This window comes from Macaca mulatta, chromosome 16, assembly GCF_049350105.2.
Source record: "Macaca mulatta isolate MMU2019108-1 chromosome 16, T2T-MMU8v2.0, whole genome shotgun sequence".
In the NCBI taxonomy this organism is placed as follows: domain Eukaryota; kingdom Metazoa; phylum Chordata; class Mammalia; order Primates; family Cercopithecidae; genus Macaca; species Macaca mulatta.
The window spans coordinates 81744677-81763413 of record NC_133421.1 but is presented as its reverse complement, the minus strand read 5'-3'; the positions used below and the strand labels follow the sequence as shown (position 1 = coordinate 81763413).

General features: G+C 51.5%; 1 protein-coding gene and 1 long non-coding RNA gene across 7 annotated transcripts in view; one reads left to right on the top strand and one right to left on the bottom strand.

Moving 5' to 3' along the window:
• Positions 1-222: 222 nt before the first annotated feature.
• On the bottom strand, positions 223-3229 carry SOX9 (SRY-box transcription factor 9). The gene is given in 3 exon segments (NM_001032868.1): positions 223-1067; positions 1642-1895; positions 2799-3229. Coding segments are annotated over 3 exon segments (1530 nt in total).
• Positions 3230-3780: 551 nt separating this feature from the next.
• Positions 3781-18737, top strand: part of LOC106994120 (uncharacterized) — a 96631-nt gene continuing 81674 nt past the window's right edge. For 3 of the 6 annotated variants that reach the window (XR_013407153.1, XR_013407150.1, XR_013407145.1), the window contains exon 1: positions 3787-3838. This is a non-coding gene — a long non-coding RNA (uncharacterized LOC106994120). Of the gene's footprint in view, positions 3839-18737 lie in introns of all 6 variants that reach the window. The other 3 variants (XR_013407123.1, XR_013407127.1, XR_013407122.1) reach the window with 3 other exon arrangements.

Genomic DNA, 18737 nt, shown 5'->3' with positions numbered 1-18737 from the left:
AAGTGGGTAATGCGCTTGGATAGGTCATGTCTCTGTCTTGGAAATTTGGGTACGAGTTGCCTTTAGCTTAAATGTCTTTAAGGAAGAAGAAGAAGAAGAAAACAAAAAACAAAATAAAAAACAAACCCCACAAATGTCCAAAGGGAATTCTGGTTGGTCCTCTCTTTCTTCGGTTATTTTTAGGATCATCTCGGCCATCTTCGCCCTTCATAGGAGGCCTCCTCAAGGTCGGGTGAGCTGTGTGTAGACGGGTTGTTCCCAGTGCTGCGGGCTGTGGGTCTGCGGGATGGAAGGAACCCCAGAGGTGTCGGCGATGGGGGTGTACATGGGGCGCTGGGCGGGGTTCATGTAGGTGAAGGTGGAGTAGAGGCCGGTGCCCTGGCCCGCCGCGTGGCTGTAGTAGGAGCTGGAGTTCTGGTGGTCGGTGTAGTCGTACTGCGAGCGGGTGATGGGCGGGTAGGAAGGGCTGTAGTGCGGAAGGTTGAAGGGGCTGTAGGCGATCTGCTGGGGCGAGTGCTGCTGCTGCTCGCTGTAGTGGCTGGGGCTCAGCTGCTCCGTCTTGATGTGCGTTCGCTGGGACTGGCCCGGCTCGCTGCTCAGTGTGGTCAGCGTGTGCGCCTGTGGCTGCTGCGGGGGCGCGGCCGGCTGCTGCGGGGGCGCCGCCTGCTGCTGGGGGGGCGCCTGCGGGGCCGGCGGGGCCTGCGGAGGCTGCTGCGGGGGTGGCGGCGGCGCCTGCTGCTTGGACATCCACACGTGGCCCGCACCCGCCGGGGTGGCCGCGGTGCTGCTGATGCCGTAGCTGCCCGTGTAGGTGACCTGGCCATGCGTGGCCGGCACCCCCGGGTGGCCGTTGGGCGGCAGGTACTGGTCAAACTCGTTGACGTCGAAGGTCTCGATGTTGGAGATGACGTCGCTGCTCAGCTCGCCGATGTCCACGTCGCGGAAGTCGATGGGGGGCTGTCTGCCCCCCTCTGGCAGGGGGCGCCCCTCTCGCTTCAGGTCAGCCTTGCCCGGCTGCACGTCGGTTTTGGGGGTGGTGGGTGGGGTCGGTGGGCCCTGGGATTGCCCTGCGGACAATAAAAGAACAAGCACGGGAAAATCAACAAGTGCTGTGCAGACGCCCTAGTCTTAGGCACCCTCCGGGGACCCTCCCTCGCTGCTAAAGTGTAGTAAGGGCCCGCACCCGCGCGGGAGGCGCGCTGCACCGGAGATAACTCGCCCAATGATTAACCCGCCGGTACACACTGGACAGCCCCCTTTTATCAGGGGAGGGTCTGGGGCCCGGAGGGTCCGGAAGAACAAATTGCTACTTGTAGAAGAGCCCTGTGTATGCTTTTGGGGTGGGGGAGCAAAGGAAGAAGGGGGAGGTCTCGTAAGGCTTGTAAGGGCATTTTACCTCCCAATAAAAAGAGTTAATCTCTTCGGATGCTGGGATTGAGTTGGGGTGTGTGTGTGTGTATGTGTGTGTGTTTGGGTGCCTCTTAGGCTCTGGGTAGAGAGGGGGAGCGGGACAGGGGCAAAGGGTAGTGTGTACCTCCCGGGAAGCATAAAGTCTCCACAAAGAATCTCCCAGGTGGAGGGCAGGGGGTGTGCCAGGCGGGCCGGGGGTGGCTTGTCCTGCGGGGCTGAGGGGCGACTCACCCGAGTGCTCGCCGGGGGAGTGCACTTCGCTCATGCCGGAGGAGGAGTGCGGCGAGTCAGCCTGCAGCGCCTTGAAGATGGCGTTGGGGGAGATGTGCGTCTGCTCCGTGGCCTCCTCTGCCTCCGCCTGCCCGTTCTTCACCGACTTCCTCCGCCGCGGCTGGTACTTGTAATCCGGGTGGTCCTTCTTGTGCTGCACACGCAGCCGCTCCGCCTCCTCCACGAAGGGCCGCTTCTCGCTCTCGTTCAGAAGTCTGCTCGGGGCGGGGCAGGGCGGGGGGCACAGAGAAAAAGAGGGAGAGGGGTCAGTGAAACCCGCCAAACTGTCAGGTCGGCGGGGAGGCGGCGGCGACCCAGACCACTTGGCTTTCTTTGCATACAACTCCATCTTCCCTCCCGCCTGCAACCACAGCTTATAACTTTTCTTAAAAATAAACAAATAAATAAATAAGTTCTTGCAGTCCGACCTGAGCGGTCACTCCCCGCCCCCTCCATCCCCTCCCCTTTTATTTCTATTTTGGAAACGCCGAAGATGAAAACGACTCCTGCTGCTGCCCCCTAAACGCCTTTGCTGCTGGAGTTATCGCCCCCAATCCCAACACCCTTAAAAACTTTTCCCCAATTACTCTCCAATTCTCACCCCCCCATACACTCCCACCTATTTCCAGCAGCCTCCCTCCTCCCGCCTCCCAATTCCTGCCAAGGGTCTCCTCCAACCTCGGTTTCTCCCCTGCCCCATCTCCGTGGGTGTGTGTGTGTGTGGGGAGGAGGGGGCTGCACGAGACAGTGCAGTTTTAAGGGGCGGGGTGGGGGAAGCCAAGCTTCACTTCCCCGCCCCGATTGAGCTTCCAGGCGACGGGAGAGCAGGATGGCAGCCCCCTCCTTCCGTCTCCCACCAGTCTTCGTCCATCCTCCAGCTACCTCCCCCACCCCTTCCACTTACCACCCCCTCCTCCGCGTCCCCGAGAGCAGCCCAAGAACTTTGACAAACTCTGAGCCACAGTTACACCCCGTTCCCACTCCCACACCCCCATCCCGCCGGCTCCCGGAACCGCAACTCCCGGGCGATGGGAGGCGGGGCGGGGCAAGTCAGCCCTGGCCAGAGCCCCCCGCCGCCACGATGCCCACCTTGCCGCGCCGCCCCCGCTGGGCCCTACCTCCAGAGCTTGCCCAGCGTCTTGCTGAGCTCGGCGTTGTGCAAGTGCGGGTACTGGTCCGCGAGCTTCCTGCGCGCCGCCTGCGCCCACACCATGAAGGCGTTCATGGGCCGCTTGACGTGCGGCTTGTTCTTGCTGGAGCCGTTGACGCGCACCGGCATGGGCACCAGCGTCCAGTCGTAGCCCTTGAGCACCTGGCTGACTGCCTCGCGGATGCACACGGGGAACTTGTCCTCCTCGCTCTCCTTCTTCAGGTCGGGCTCGCCCTTGGGGAACGTGTTCTCCTGGGGCCGCGTGTTCTCGGTGTCCGAGCCGGAGCCCGACGGGCAGGGCGAGCCCGCGGAGTCCTCGGACATGGTGGGGCTGGGGGCGCCGGACAGGCCCTTCTCCTGCTCGTCGGTCATCTTCATGAAGGGGTCCAGGAGATTCATACGCAGGCCCGGGGCAGGGGGCGGGTGGCCGGGAAAGGCGAGAAGCCGCGGCGGCTCGGGGACTCGAGGCGCGGGCTCCTCTCCCCTCGGCTGCCCGGATGCGGAGCGAGCGGCTCCCGGGGAGGCTGGCGCGTCGGCCGGCTACCACTTAGGGAGGCGCGGGGCCAGTCCGCAGCTGCCCGCTCCAAGTAGGGGGAGGCGAATTGGAGAGGAGGAGGAGGGGAGGAAAAGGAGCAAAAGTGGGGGCGCTTGTACCCCTTCTCTTCTCCTCCTGCAAAGAAAAGTTTCCGGGGTTGAAACTGGCGAGTCTCCGCGCCACTGAAGTTTCCAGTCAGTTTCGAGCTCCGCTCTCCGCTCTCCAACTCCCAGCCCAGGGTCTCTTTAATAAATACTCCTCCTCACCTTAGAGCCACCCGCCAATCACAGCACAGCAGTCCCAGGCAGCTGATTGGACCCGATTTTGGGGAGGGAGGAGGATTGCGGCACTGGGCTGGGTGACGAGACGGGAGGGGAGGAGAGGGGAGGGGAGCGCAGCCAAAGGGTGGATGGTCGGGAAGGGGGGGCGGGGGGTGCTGCGGGAAAGGCGGGGGACCCGGGACTTCCAAGTGTGTAAGTTTGTCGAACTCTCGGAATGCCAGAATTTTAGTGACTTCTCCGCGCGAATCTTTGTGTGTGTGTGTGTGTGTGTGTGTGCGCGCGCGCGCGCGCGCAAGTGTGTATGTCTAGACTAGGATCTACCCCCACCTCCGACATTTATTTTCACTGCTCTCTCCGCGGCACAGGGGACTTAGCTGGAGTTTGTAGTATTCGAAAAGCAGCCGCTTCTTAATGCGTAGCCGAGTTTACGCGCCTGGGGCCTGCCTGCCTGCAAAAGTGCTTAGAAATAGTCTTTTGAAGCAAATGTTTTGGTGACTCAACGCCCGCTGTTCCTCCGTAATAATCCACATAAATAGATTAACATGCTCGGGTTCGCCGGGGCTGGTGCGGCTGGTCAGGATTCTGCTGCGCTTTTGCAAAGGGAGTCAATGGAAAGCAAAGCTAAGTCCCCGCGAAGGTTGGCAGCGGCGGCCGTGGCCACGCAGGATCCCCGCGCTCTCGGGGCCGCCCCGCGCCACACCGACCTTGAGCTCTGACAAGTCTTTCTCCAGTCCCGCGACCCCGCCGACGCTCCTCAGTAACAGGGCTACTGCTCTGACGTTTTGGTCTTTGCCTCCTGGTCGAGTCAGAAACGTCAGCCGAGTCGTCCTGCCTGGGGAGAGTTTGCTAACTGCTCTGGCTTTGAGAGATCGAAGTTTGCCAATGCGGCTGTCCCAGGCCGCGAGGCCCAGGCCGGTCACTTGGTTTGCAAAAGGCCAAACAAATGGGCACCACGGCAGACAAAATGCTCCACTCTGGCAGAGTCGTGCTGCTTGCCCGCTTTTGCTGGCATTTACTAAACACCTGAAGGGGTGAAGCGCCGGTGCTTCTGACTCCAGTCCGGTCGGTTCAGACCTGCATATAGTTTGGAGTTCTGGGGGAGGCATTGGTGGTGTCTCTCATGTATTTCAAGTGTGATTTGAGCACAACCTTTGTGTTCACACGAAATGCTTAGAGCCAGGTTGGGTAAGTGCAGAGCTATCTGCTCTGGGACAGAAGAAAAATCTTGGTCGTTGCGGGTTCCGTGCTTTCAGAATCCCAAATAAACGCATAACATTGGGAAAACTCTTTAATTTTAAACTCCCCGCCCCCCCCCCTTTTGAACTCTTGCAAAAATTCGCCTCTAATTAAATTGTTGTTATGGTGAATCGGCCCACATCATATTAAAAACTTTTTTTTTTCCCCTTTCTAATTTGCGAAGTGAGGACACTATCACAAGATCCAAATCAATGTCCTTCCGGGAGAACTTTTAAAAATCTTGTTTTCTCTCGTTGTCTTTGAAAGAAGCCCGACATTTCTTATAGGAAATGGAATTCTTCATCTCTTCATAAGGTAGTAAGTTATAGCCTGGTTCAACAGCGGTTTTGTTTTGTTTTGTTTTGTTTTTTAAACGAATGTAACTTATTCAAATAGGATGTTTCCGGTGCCTTATAGTTTGTTTACAAATTTAAGAAATTTGCATACAATAGCTTCGTATCCTTGGCCTGTGATTACTTTCAGAAAGTGTGAGAACAGCATCGTCCTTTCCTAGGAGAAAAAAGTCCGTGTAGTGTGGACCTATTTCTGTGTCCTGGGTAGCAGGGTATTGTGTGTACAGTATAACTGTGTGATTCTCAGACACCTGATTCAGGAGACTTGGAGACCAGCGGGCAGACATTTTAGCCAGGTCGTCTGTACTTAGTTGTGTTATATTGTAATTACCATGTTTGCTGGCATAAAGTCAGTGAAGAGGGGTGTGACTAAGATATTTTGGAATATTTCACTAAATATGTGTTAAGATATATGCGTATATGTATAAACATATTTTAATGCAATCATGCAATAAGATACGAATATATAGACTTTTACGTCATAAACGACAGGGATTTATACATTTCCCGTTGATTTGATGCAAGCATTTTTAAATTTTACATCTTCCTGAAAACTTACGATGAACAGGCGACTTAAAAATGGGCTGCAGTTTTCATCTGTATCCAGAGGGGGCGCCAAAAGCCCAGAAACTGTCTCCAACTCCGAGAACCAGGGAAAACTTGGATGGTGGTAGCTGGGGGTGGTGTGTTCCACTCAATCTGACTGCTTTGCTGCTGAGATTTGTATTTGCAGGAATTCCTACGCAATATTCCCTCCTGTGCGAATCCACCACTGCGCAGCTCAGTGAGGGAACTTGTGTCTGTAGAGAACCGGGTTGAAAAAGAGCACTCGAGATGCCAGCCGTTTCCATTCTGCACAGAATTTGGGGACTGAGGCCAGGAGAAGGCCCCTATTCCCCAGGTGCCAAGCGTTGCCACAGTCAGGCCAAGTCTAGCGCGTGGTACCGTCAATTCGCGAGTGGATCGGTCCTGCATTTCTGCAGGGGCCTCCCGGTGTCCACTCCCCTTTCCCCATTCAGGGGCTCCATTCGCTTCGTTGTGTCTTTCTCAGGTGGCCCCGACCCCTCCTCCCTGACCTGGGAAGACGCGTGCAGTCCCCGACCAGAGGACCTCAGGCACAGGTAGAGGGAAAGGAACCCGCTCCTGATGTTCAGGTTGCAGATCTGGAAACTGAGGCTGTTGACCCAGTGTTAGCTAGAACATTTAGCCAGGGGTGAAAGGAGTCAGGGTCCTCCATCTGATGCGGTGAGGGAGGGAAAGGGCATAGGTCAAGAGGCAGGAGACCGAGGGCGCTTCTCTGTGCTCTGGACGTGCTTTCGGATACCCGCTCTTGAGCAAGCGCCGCGAGGTCTGCCGCCGGGAGCGGAGACAACGGAGGTGCGAGTGGCTCCCCAGGGAAGCCCTCGGGAAACCGAGGTCTGGGATCTCCGCCTTTTCCCCCCTTGCACGTCCCGGGCCGGCGCCGGGCTCAATTTCCCCAGCGGGGGCCGCCAATCTCTCCTCCGAGTCTACGCGGGAGCTGAGACCCGAGCCCAGAGTTGCTGGCGCAGGGCGAGTTTCGCGCAAACACGCAGTGCTCAGGATGGGGGTAATGGATGCGAGCGGATGGGATTCCTTTCACCTGGCGAATTAAGGACCACAACCTCCCTATCCAAACTTCCTTAGCGAAAGTGGGGACAGTGTTTAAATCCGTTTTCAGTAGGGACGCTTCTCTGTCCTTAGGGAAAGTTTGGTGGGGTAAGCAGCGGCGTCTCCCAAATGTCTCAACCCCGGGCAATGTTCTCATTAGAGGTGAGAGAAGGGGTTACCCCTTCTCCATTCCAGTTCCCCGGGCCGTGTCCCTTGCAGGTAGAAGACTCCAATCCCTGGGGGGACAGGTCCCTGGGTCCCGGGCTCCCAGCCCCTCCTGTAATTAGTACTTTTCGCTGAGATTGGAGAGTGTTTATCGTTCGCTCTTCACGCCGGACACAAGAAACACGCCGGACACAAGAAACACGCCGGAGTTTCTTGTGGAAGGCAGCGGTCGGTAAGCCCGTCTCAGGACGGGCGCTTGGTTGGACAGCAACAGCTAAGGGGAAAAGGAAAGTAGAAGATAGCGTCGTAGGTGCGCAATAAATATCTGTTGACTGACCGAATAGATGTGACCTTTGGACGTGTTGCCCGAGTGAGTGCATGTCCCATCACAGCCGCCAGACCTCCCAGCGACAGTTGCGAACACGCGATGAATGTGCATTCCTGCGTGTGTGTTTCTTCCCACACGGGAGCCCGGCTTTGGGAAGTTGTTCAGCATGTGCCACCAAGGGCTGTGGAATCCCGACCCCGCTACAACTGCAGACCAAGAGGGGTGTTTTTCTTCCCTTTCCTGTTTTCGAAAAAAAGAAAGATGAGGTGGACGGGAGGTGTCGGGTGAGGGAGCGCGAACCTCCAGTCTGCCTTGGTGACCTGGCCGGGTCTGGGGGCGTCGGGCGGCTGTAACACAGCAGGGTGCCCCGGGGGTACGGACCGGAGCCCAAGCCAGAGACCGGACGAGCTGGCTTGGTCGTGGAGCTGCGGAGCCGAGCAGGGAAAAAGGAGGGGTGGGAGTGGAAGGCCCCAGTCCCAAAGGAACTGCGCTCCCAGAGCGAGTGTGCTCTTTTTTCATTCTGGGTTTTCCGAAAATACCTGTCCTTAGCGGTGGCACCGGGGAGCCGCGCGTCATGCGGATTCCCTCAACTCATCCCTAGAACGCCCTGCGAAAAATATCCTAGGCCAGCTTTTCCCCCTAACGCCCACTCCCACTCTTGTAAAAAGTCTTTTAGGCAGTTTTAGCTGAAGGTGATTTTAAATAAAGATAAAATCAGCGCTCAACGCAGTGATGCTTCCTTTGCGACATACTCGGCGGGGGCCACTTCGGCCCCTAGCGCTTCCTCCGCACCAGCACCTGCTCCTCCCCCTCGATCGCCCTTCAGTTTAGGTCTATTCAGTCTCAGGTACCGACCCAAGACAGCTGAGATGCTCAGGATGGTTTTGTGGGGTGGGGTTTCCCTAGGGGAGGGCAGGCTCAATGGCGATGATTTCCTCTCAGCCTGGAGGTATCCTAACCAGCGCTTTCCTGTAAGAGACCCCATTGGGTGGGCGATTATTCCGGATCTTAATCAGAGAACGTGTCCCCATCAAGCCACGGAAATAGAGGACATGCTTGTAAGGTACAATTTCGGTCAGAGTTAAGGACGAATTATCCTGTCTTCCCTGCAATCCTTTCTGTCTCAGCAGGACCCGGGAAATCCCGGGCAGAGCGCATCTCCCTGGCTCCTGCAAGCTACAGCTTCACCCAGCTTCGTGTTGGGTTCCGTTTTGGTTTAGGAGCGGCGTGAGGGAGTCTCGGGGGCTAGGTCGACTGCCACTGGCCTGAGCTCCGGACTCGGGGGGCAGCGTGTCCTGTCCCAAGGGCCCCCCGCCCCTGGGAAGGCCAAGGTCATGAGGTCAGACCCCAACTTTTGGGCTTCCGCGAGAGTAAAGCCCCCTGATGGTCCTCGGAGCTGTGACGTCACAAAAAGTGCTTGGGGTAGGCGGACCCACGGCTTTGTTAAACAGCCTAGGGGCTTCGAGGAGGAGTGGGGGCCCAGAGCAACTCAGGGACCCGTTGAGCTTCCTGCTTTGTCATTGTTTATTTCAAATTAATTTCATGGTGCCTGTCGCTGACTGCAAGGCTGCCGGAGAGACAGGCTGCCCTTGGGGTCTCTCCCAGCCTGGATAGGCAGACCAGGGATTTTTGAGAAAGCAGAGATTTTTGGTTTTCTTTCTTTCTTTTGTCTCTGTGCCATCTTTCTCCCAAGGCCCTTTCTCTCACTGATGTAAAAGGGAGAAGTTGAATAGTAAATGTCTTCTTTTTCTGTCTTCAGCCTTTTGTCTTCCGGATGGGTTGTGAAATTTGGACCCGCGTAGGAGAGGACAGTATTTTTGGACCCTCTCCCCTTCCAAATCATTAAGACCCGGAAAATGTAACAGTGTTCCTGTCACTATCTTTTGGATCACATGTGTTTACCCCCACGAGAAAGGGAAGATTGTTTTCTTTTGCAGTGTTCTAGGACTGGAACCTAGAACTTTTTCTTCCCTAGTTTCCGGGTTGGCTAAAATGTGAGGGAAGTCGTGAAAACACAGTCAGAAGGCATCAACTGTATTACAGAAACTGATCCCCTCTGGGGTCCCCCTAAAGCTCGCCAAACTGTCAGCTTTGGTTGGCAAAAGAAAACTTTTTGTCTCATCTGCCTTAATATCCTCAGGCAAAGCAGAGACAGATAAACAGTTACTAGTATAATTTAGGGGTAGGGTCCCTATAGATGCAAGTATATGGGCATTTAATCTTTCCCCTAAATACTCATTTTCTTGGAGCAGTGGAGACATCTGATAGGTTGAGATGTTGTCCTCAGCAGCCAGGAGAAAAGGTGGTGTCTGACTGCCGGAGGGAGGGGTTGCTACCATACCTGGAAGGTGTGCTGTCTACCATACGATTGGACAGAAAGGCAGAGTGGGTTTGGTTCACCCCATCCCCACGCCTCCAGGCTCCACTTCTCCCCAGGGACCTGGCTCTAGAGTTTTCCTAGGGAGCTCCCAGTAGAGCATTAGTTTGAACCCCAACTATGTTAAATATATGCGGTATCATGGGCGGCAAAGCAGGCGGTTGCGAGTGCTTGCAAATTTGCAAAGCATGGACGAACACGAGGCTGGGCAGGGATTAGGGGAATGGGGTGGCTACATCTAAATGTTTCTGGGACTCCAGATGACGGATTAGAGTTCTGGGTAGAGGAAGTACAACGCAGTGGAGACACCGTGTCCTTTCCATCCTGTCTTTCCCTGTCACTTGTCATGTCTCTCCCATTTAGCACAACATCAAGTCATTCTCATTTTTGAATAAATCAATTCAGTGAATGTTGCTTGAGGGCTGACAATGTGCCTACACTTCTGAAGGAGACAAGATTTGGTCTCTGCTGTTGTCTCCAGGTCTGATTTCCATCAGAATCCAGCCTCTGTCCACATGAACTCTGCTCTGCCCTCTGGGCTCATAATGTTCTGAGACTCTCTCTTGCTGCCTCTTTCATGGATTCCCCCTCTATTTCCCTGAGACGACTCACAGGTCACAGAAAGCTGCCTCCCATCCTTGCGGCTCCATCAAGGCGCTTTGGAGGCAGGTAAAGCACAGGTAAGGAGAGGTACCCCAAGCTCTGGGTTTGGTGGCAGACTCCATCCCATCTCTTTCCTCTTGGCCCCAGGAACCCTGCTGATGCCGTGTTGCTCTTTGACTGGGCCATCTTTCCCCGCCCTCACCCCTTCTTGGTCCAAGCCCAGAAATGCCTTGTAGTGTGTGGTACACTTCACTCTCTCTTTGGGGGACATCTGCCAACCAGCACAGTGGTGATGACAGTTTCCAGATGATTTTCCAGGAGCAAAGAAATGTTCTGGGGGAGGAGAGAGTGGCATTGGCCAAACACTGAGTGGGCTGAACATTGTGGTTCCGGAAGAGGCCCAGGGAGGTGGAGTTTCATGAGGCTCAAAGATTTCTTTTTCCCCTTTAGATTCTGCCTAAAGCAAAAGTCACTAATTGCTTTGTATTTTCCTGGCACTTAAATGGTTCTCTGGTTTCTGACTCTCCTCCAGGAACTTAGGTTTGAGGAAAGCAGGGCTTCAGGGTGGTATCAGCGGGGACATTTGTCTCTAAGCTCACCTTCCTCAGCTCAGCTAGGCCCAAGGCCTACTTCAGCCAACTCTTGAGTTATTACAGGATCATCAGCCAAGTGGCCTGCACAGTCTGGGCAGAGGATAGAATACAAACTCACCTATTCCCTTCTCCTGTCTCTGGGATTTGCCACTCCAACTTCACTTTGCTCGAAGCATTTTGATATTTAGTCAGGCAACCAGGAAGTGCTAGTGAAGTTGTTTTGGAGACTTCAGAATGGGTTCAGGCCAGGCGCGGTGGCTCACACCCATATTCCCAGCACTTTGGGAGCCCGAGGGGGTGCGAATCACCTATGGTCAGGAGTTCGAGACCAGCCTGGCCATTATGGTGAAACCCCGTCCCTACTAAAAATACAAAAATTAGCCAGGTGTGGTGGCACATGCCTGTAATCCCAGCTACTTGGGAGGCTGAGGTAGGAGAATTGCTTGAACCTGGGAGGTGGAGGTTGCAGTGAGCCGAGATCGCACCATTGCACTGCAGCCTGGGTGACAGAGTGAGACTCTGTCTCAAAATAAATAAATAAATATAATATAAATAAAATAAATAAATAAATAAATAAAATAAAAGAATGGGTTCAGAGAAAAGATTCAGTTATCTCTTGATTCTGAAAAATCTTGGATTTATATGCTGACTTATACCTCATCTTCACTCTTCTTTTTCATACACTAGGAAGGCTTTCTTTCCGTCCTTTCTTGCAACTCTCCTTTTCAGGGAAAGGTGTCTCTCCCAGATAAAAGCTGTCTGCACCTATCTTACCTTGGGAAAGATGTGAGACTTATTCAGACTATGGAGTAAATGACTACTAAGGCTTCATATGTTCTCAGTCTAAGAGGCAGTGAGACTTAAATAAGGGGTAGAGATCTAGTTTAAATGCTAACCCCTCTGTGAAGATCTGAGGACTCCGTAGGAAAAGCTATTGGCTCCCCTCTCTGTGTTTTTATAACATTTTGTTCAGGCCTCTATTGTGCTGCTATCTTTGTGCATATATTGTCCACCACTAAAATGTGATCTGCTCGAGGACAAGCATGTAGTGTTATCCTCTTTGTATCCTCAGTCTGTGTGCCACATAGACTCTGCTGAATAAATGTTCATGTAGGGAATGAATGCTAAAATATAGCCAAAGCAATGAATACCTAATGGTAGAATTTTAGCCATTAGGCACACAGTGGGACATGTTGATCACTTAGATGGAATGTCCTTAAGGCTCCCTTTGAAATGTGTCTGGCAGATGGCTCCTTACGCCACTTACAAGGAAATCTGTCCTTGTCTTGGCACCTTCATATAAATTTCCTACCCTCTGATTTTTTTTTTTTTTTTTTTTTTTTTTTTTTTTTGAGAGAGAGGGTCTCATTCTCTTCACCCAGGCTAGAGTGCAATGGTGTGATTTCAGCTCACTGCAACTATGACTTCTTGAGCTTAGGTGGCCCTCCCACTTCAGTATCCTGAGTAGCTGGGACTACAGGCGCACCATGATGCCCTGCTAATTTTTTGTATTTTTAGTAGAGATGGGGTCTCACTATGTTGTCCAGGCTGGTCCCAAACTCCTGGGCTCAAGTGATCCTCCTGTCTGGGCCTCCCAAAGTGCTAGGATTATAGGCATGAGCCACCGTGCCTGGCCTTGGCTTCCTTCTATAAGAAAGTGTTGTAGACCTCCTTTGCAGAATATTTGGAGTGATGGATATAAAGCTTTCAGACTGTAATCTTTATACATTTCTGGCCTGGATTTACAGGTTTTGAGAAAACAATCAAACCGCAAACTGAAATCATTATTAACATATCAGAACCTCTAAAACTCCCAGACCTTGCTGCCCAAATATACAATGAAAATAATTTTTTTTTTTCTTCCTGGTTTTTTTGCTTGCTTTTCTAAGTTCAATGCACAGCCCTTTCACAGATGAGCCCTGGTGGTGGTGTAGCTGACTGGTGAATGAATTGTGGGCGGAGATGGTGGTTGTGGGGAGTTGGTGCCTAGGAGACAATTATGACCTGGCCTTTCTCTGCAGCTCCTCTTGGGAAGGCATTTTCTTCTTTCTGCAAACCGTGCTGCTGTTTGTTTGGAGAAGGAGAGCTGTGGGTATGGAATTAGCGGGTGTCATGTGGGCTGCACGTGTGGCTGGAGCTACCTGAAATCTGTAGGCTAATCACTCCCAGATGGCCCCAGGGACTGCAGTCCCCAGAGCCGCAGAAGCACAAATCCCTTCCCAGCCCCTCCTGTAGAAGGGGAGGGGTGGGAGTTAAAGGGAAAGCGAGAATGGCAGTGAGTGCACACAGTGTGTGTTGTCTATATCATTCGTGCCTCTCTGACTCTGCATCCTCTGACCCCGGGCATTCGAGAAACAACATCAACCACCACTACTCCTGCCCCTAATCCAAACTGTGTGATTTATTTGGAAGAAGAAGGAGGAGGAGTAGGAAGAGGTGAAAAGGAAAATGAGGACAGAAGGAGGAGAGAAACATTAGCTTCAGCAACCGTTGCATTGGCTTGGGGGTGGGGAAGGATGGGCGGGGTTCATTTCAACAGCTATTTACTTAGTTATTGAATGTCAAAAGTGCGGTAGCTTTTTGCTGCTTCTGGGTGAAACCTGTTGCTCAGATGGGTGGGGTGATGCACTGAGGGGTCACAGGAGAGGCACTCTCTTCCAGCCCGTGGGCAGCCACCACATGTAGGAAGTGTGGGGTGCCGGCTTGGGGAGGAGAAGCCTTGGTTTTGGCCCCCTGTCTGTTTAGAGCCTGTATTCTCTCTTCTTTGTCAGCTTCCACCCACAACTGTGGCCTCTACGCCTCTCCCCTGCAACCAGCCTTTGCCTGGACTCAGTGATGACAGCTCTCTGCAGTCTCCCTGAATAAACACCCATTCGCACACTGCACCATCACTCATGGACGTGGGGGAATCCTGGGAGGACACGCCTTTTCATTCTCTCCCTCTGTCTCTCTCATACACACACACACACACGCGCCACTCCAAAGCACACATATTCATTTGCCCTTGTTCCTTCTCAAAGAGTTCCATCACTAATACACGTTCCTTGCTGCTGCTTCCTGCTTTCGCTTTTGAAGTGCCCTTCCATCCACTCCTCAGCTCTATTCCCTGCACATCTCTAGGAGGCTGTGAGGGGAAGGAATTATTCTCTTTGTTTTCCACCTAAAGAAACAGAAGCTCTGGCAATAGCTGGCTGCTTGCTCAAGGTCACACAGTTCATGGAGAAGCAGATCTGTGGATGCCGCGCCGCAGGGGCCACGCCTGTCTCCCGCGCCGCTGCGTGCACACACACAATTCCTCATGCTGCTGCTATCACGGAACTCAGGGTACGGGTGTCCCGCAAGCCCACTCCTCCACAGTCGTCTTGTTCTCCCCGTGCTCTTCTTCGCTCTTTTTTGGGTCACGTGGAGAGACTGGGACTCCACTCTTTTGTGAAGTGCATCTCTGATTTTATCTCCTCCCTTCTCCCCTAATCAGGGTTTAGCTGCCTTTGTCTCCGAGGAGCAGAGAACAAAGTGTGACTTGAACCATGCACATCAGAGGTGTCCTCCATTTGTTTAATTTCCTTTTCATGAGAACTTCTCCCCGGTTTGGGTTTGTAGGAATGGTGTGTGGGTTGACTTTGCTTCACAGCGATCGTTACTTTATTTTACTCTGCTCTGTGTTGGGATTTCTTTCTTCTCTATGGGATGTGGCAGCCTTTTTATATCTTGATGCAGATTTTAAAAATCATTTTACTCTACGAAGCAGAACTTGGATGCCGCCATCCTCTTGCACCTGGAAGAGTCCCCATCATTTTGGAAGTGCAGGGCCCGCTATTATTACCCTGTCCTTTCTCTGCTACTGGAGGCATTTCTTTTTTTACTTTTCTTTTCTTTTTCTTTTCTTTTTTTTTTTTTTTTTGAGACAAAATCTCGCTCTGTCACCCAAGCTGGAGTGCTGGAGTGCAGTGGCGTGATCTCAGCTGACTGCAACGTCCGCCTCCCAGGTGCAGGCGATTCTCCTGCCTCAGCCTCCTGAGTAGCTGGTATTACAAGCGCCCGCCACCACGCCTGACTAATTTTTGTCATTTTAGTAGAGACGGGATTTTACCATGTTGGCCAGGTTGGTCTTGAACTCTTGACTTCAGACCTCAGGTGATCTGCCCGCCTCGGCCTCCCAAAGTGCTGGGATTACAGGTGTGAGCCACTGTGCTGGGGCTAACATTTCTTAATAAAAGGAAGTACTGGCACAGCCTTTCGTATGAGCTTGGTAATCTGCTAAGAGCTTTATATATTATAAAGCTCTTGTATATATTATATTACCTTGTGTGCCCCCAGGAACCTTTTGTGGTGGTTCTTCTTATTTTCCTCATTTTACAGATGGGAAAGATGGGGTGCAGAGTGGTTAATTCACTTGGCCCAAATCTCACAGCTGTAGGTGTTAAGGGGTAAAAACCAACACTAACGACAACAATAATGAAACAAGAAAACAATAGGTACCAAATTTTGGAAGCTTACTATGTAAAAACTCAATACAAACTGGGATGGGCTACCCGGTCATCATCTCTGTTCTACATCAGGGGAAACTGTGTTTACCATGGCCTTGTTTCTTTTTGGCCTTGCCTTGTTTTCTTTGGAACACAGGTTTTGTGGGGCAATGTTAGTTCACATTTAGAGATGGCAGTCCCTAAGCCAGGTTGTCAATGGAAGAGAGCGCGTTAGAAAGGAAGAGGGGCTGCTGAGAATTTCTTTTTTTTTTCTTTTTTCTTTTCTTTTTTTTTTTTTTTGAGAGACAGTCTTGCTCTGTCACCCAGGCTGGAGTGCAGTGGTGCCCAATCTCAGCTCACTGCAACCTCCGCCTCCTGGGTTCAAGTGATTCTCGTGCCTCAGTCTCCCGAATAGCTGGGACTGCAGGCACGCGCCACCACGCCCAGCTAACTTTTGTATTTTTAGTAGAGATACGGTTTCACTATGTTGGCCAGGCTGCTCTCGAACTCCTGATCTCAGGTGATCCACTCACCTCGGCCTCCCAAAGTACTGGGATTACAGGTGTGGGCCACTGTGCCCTGCCTGCTGAGAATTTCTGAATCTCCGTGGTTGTCTTGCGTTTTGCATAAGCCATAGCAGGTGTGGTACCCAAGTGGTTTCTTCTGTTATCTGCATCTCCATTGCTTCAAGCCGTTTGCTCTTGTGTCCATGCTCCCCATCTACCCAGAGTTCCCAATTGTCCCCTAATGCTGGAGGACCATGTAGAGGAAGGGTGCATTCTTTTTGGGGGAAATTGAGGTTAGAACTCTCTGGTTCAAGCCAGGTCTGAATGATAACACATTTCCTTCGTACAGCAAACACGGGTTCTGGAAACTTGCTCATGCAGAACAGGTGGGAAGAGGGTTGCTATGTGCTCCTTTAAGGAAAAAACAGGGCAAAATACGGAGGGGGTGGTTATGACTCGCTGAAACCCATGAGGTAGATAGCGTTAGGGTTCCCTGAGTATTTTGGTGTCTTTCCATTGTTCTTTCACTGTTTTCTCCATGAGAGAGCCAGATTCCAATTCAACTGGAGTTAGTCGTTTAATTTTTAGCAATTATTCCTGTATAATTGGTTGGAGAATGGAATGGATGGGGTGAGGGCATTGCTAAGGATTGACTCCAGTGAATATAGATAGAACAAGGACAGGGGATTTCAAGAGAATGACAAAGATCAGTCAGTTCAAGAATATATTTTATTGACTTTCCCTGAGCTCAGGCCTCTCTACAGGGAGCTAGGAAGGCTAAGGGGAGCGGTGGGCAAGAACAATGAAAAATTTAAACATTAAAACTCCTGCCTTGGGAAGTGTCCAGTGTGCTCTAACAATGACAGTGTGCTCTTTAAAAAAGCAGTGCACATTCATTCTACAAACATTTCTTGAATGGCCAGGAGAGGCCTGGCTGCGTGCTATCCAACTACCCAAATTTACCAACCCAAAGGCAACTTCATTCTTAATTCAGCATGTCAGGCAGTGGTGCTTTCCTAGCTAAAGCCCTTGTCTGTGTGGCCCTTTGCAAAGAAATGCCACTTTTGGGACCTGATTAGGAAAAGAGAAAGCAACACATTTGTGCCACATAGCTGGACATTCGCGGATTCCTTCCCCATTTCTGACACTTGGTCATAGCTATGTTCTAAGTCTGTGGTCACAAAGGTTTCCATGGATATTTTAAAGTGCTTTGTGTGTCGGAAACTGTGAATAAAAAGGTAAGGGGGGAAAGGCTAAGCAGCAAGCTCACCCAAACCCTAAACCTCAGACTCTTGGAAGGAATCAGCTGCATAAAACAGTCCCAAACTGCAAATACGCCGTCAGCCAGGACGACGAAGGAGACGTTTCCAGTGACTGGTGGTTCTGCAGTCTCTGGAGGCCTTGGCTGCACACAAGCCCACACTGAATGAGTGGAGATCCTTTTTAAGTTTCGGAAAGGAAAACACTTTCTCCCTGCCGCACCCCTTACCTTGCTCCCTTCTGATGGGCCTGGTCTTCTCTCCGGGGTGCTCCTGGCTGACCCCAGGGCTCACACCAGCCTCCCTCTTGACAGTGGCCACCTCTCCTGCCAGCTCTTATCTGGGAGAGCAGGAATCCTACCTTTCAGATTCCCCACAGTTTCTGAAAGAAGGTATTGTTATGTTCTCCAAAGTGCCCAGGTTAGGAACAAAGGCGGATTCTGGATCTTCTTTAAGCAGGATAGAATGGAATTGGCATTCCTTTAAAATGGCTTGTTATTACAGCTGATTTCTGCTAACAATTACCTGACAATATAGAAAGAGGCTCTGACTCCTTTAGGGTGTTGTTGAATTTTGCTTTTCTCATTTTCTTTTTTGCGGAGCCTTAAACGAATTTGTGTGTAGTTGGAGTTTAGATGTAGACAGGTCTAGTATATTTATATCAGTGATGTGTAAATCCTACTCGACAAATTATTATTTTATAAAAATGTGTGTGCGCGCTTCCCAGAGAAGAGAAAATAGGATATTTTATTTCCTTTGATAATCAAGTTGTCTCTTCTTGAGAACAGAATTTTGTAGGAAAAAGGATGAGTTGCTGAATTTTGAAAACATGTCTATGAAGAGTATGATGAGATGGTTTGTTTTACAAGTGGACTCTGTATTTTTTATTATTTGATTTGAGCAAATGCTTTGCACAAAACTGATGCTCAACCTATATTTGTTGAAAAGAATTGTGCCTGCTCTGCTTAATGTGCTGAAGCAGAAGGAAGTCCCTGCTCTATGCTAGAATGGGAGATTGGAGGATTGAAGACTGTCCTGCAACAAAGCCTGGGCAGATGAGCAGGGTGTTTGGTTAAACCTAAAAGCCAATTTTTGTCAATACAGTGCAACCTCCATAGATCTTTCAGGGAGTAATTCTAAATCAGGAGTTCCTTAAACCAGAAATGTGACCTCTGTGTTTCTATAACTATGTTAACGTGACCTGTAAAACAGTTCACTTCTCAACAAGTCAGTTTCCTCATATTTAAAATGAGAAGCTGTCTTGAGTTTCTAAAGATGTTTAGGCTGCATTGTCTTGGGACTGCTTAGGATTTTGACCTCTGAGATAAAAGCTGGATTTAAAAAGCCAATCCAAGCCAAACACCTGGCATTATTAGCATTGTTATTCCATCAGATCTGTTTGTTTGATAGAGAAGCTGGGGGTGGAATTGGTGGTGCCTTAAATGCCCTAGCTTGGTGGAGAGGTAAGATACTGTGTCCGGGCACGGTGGCTCATGCCTGTAATCCCAGCACTTTGGGAAGCCAAGGCGGGCAGATCATGAGGTCAAGAGATCGAGACCATCCTGGCCAACATGGT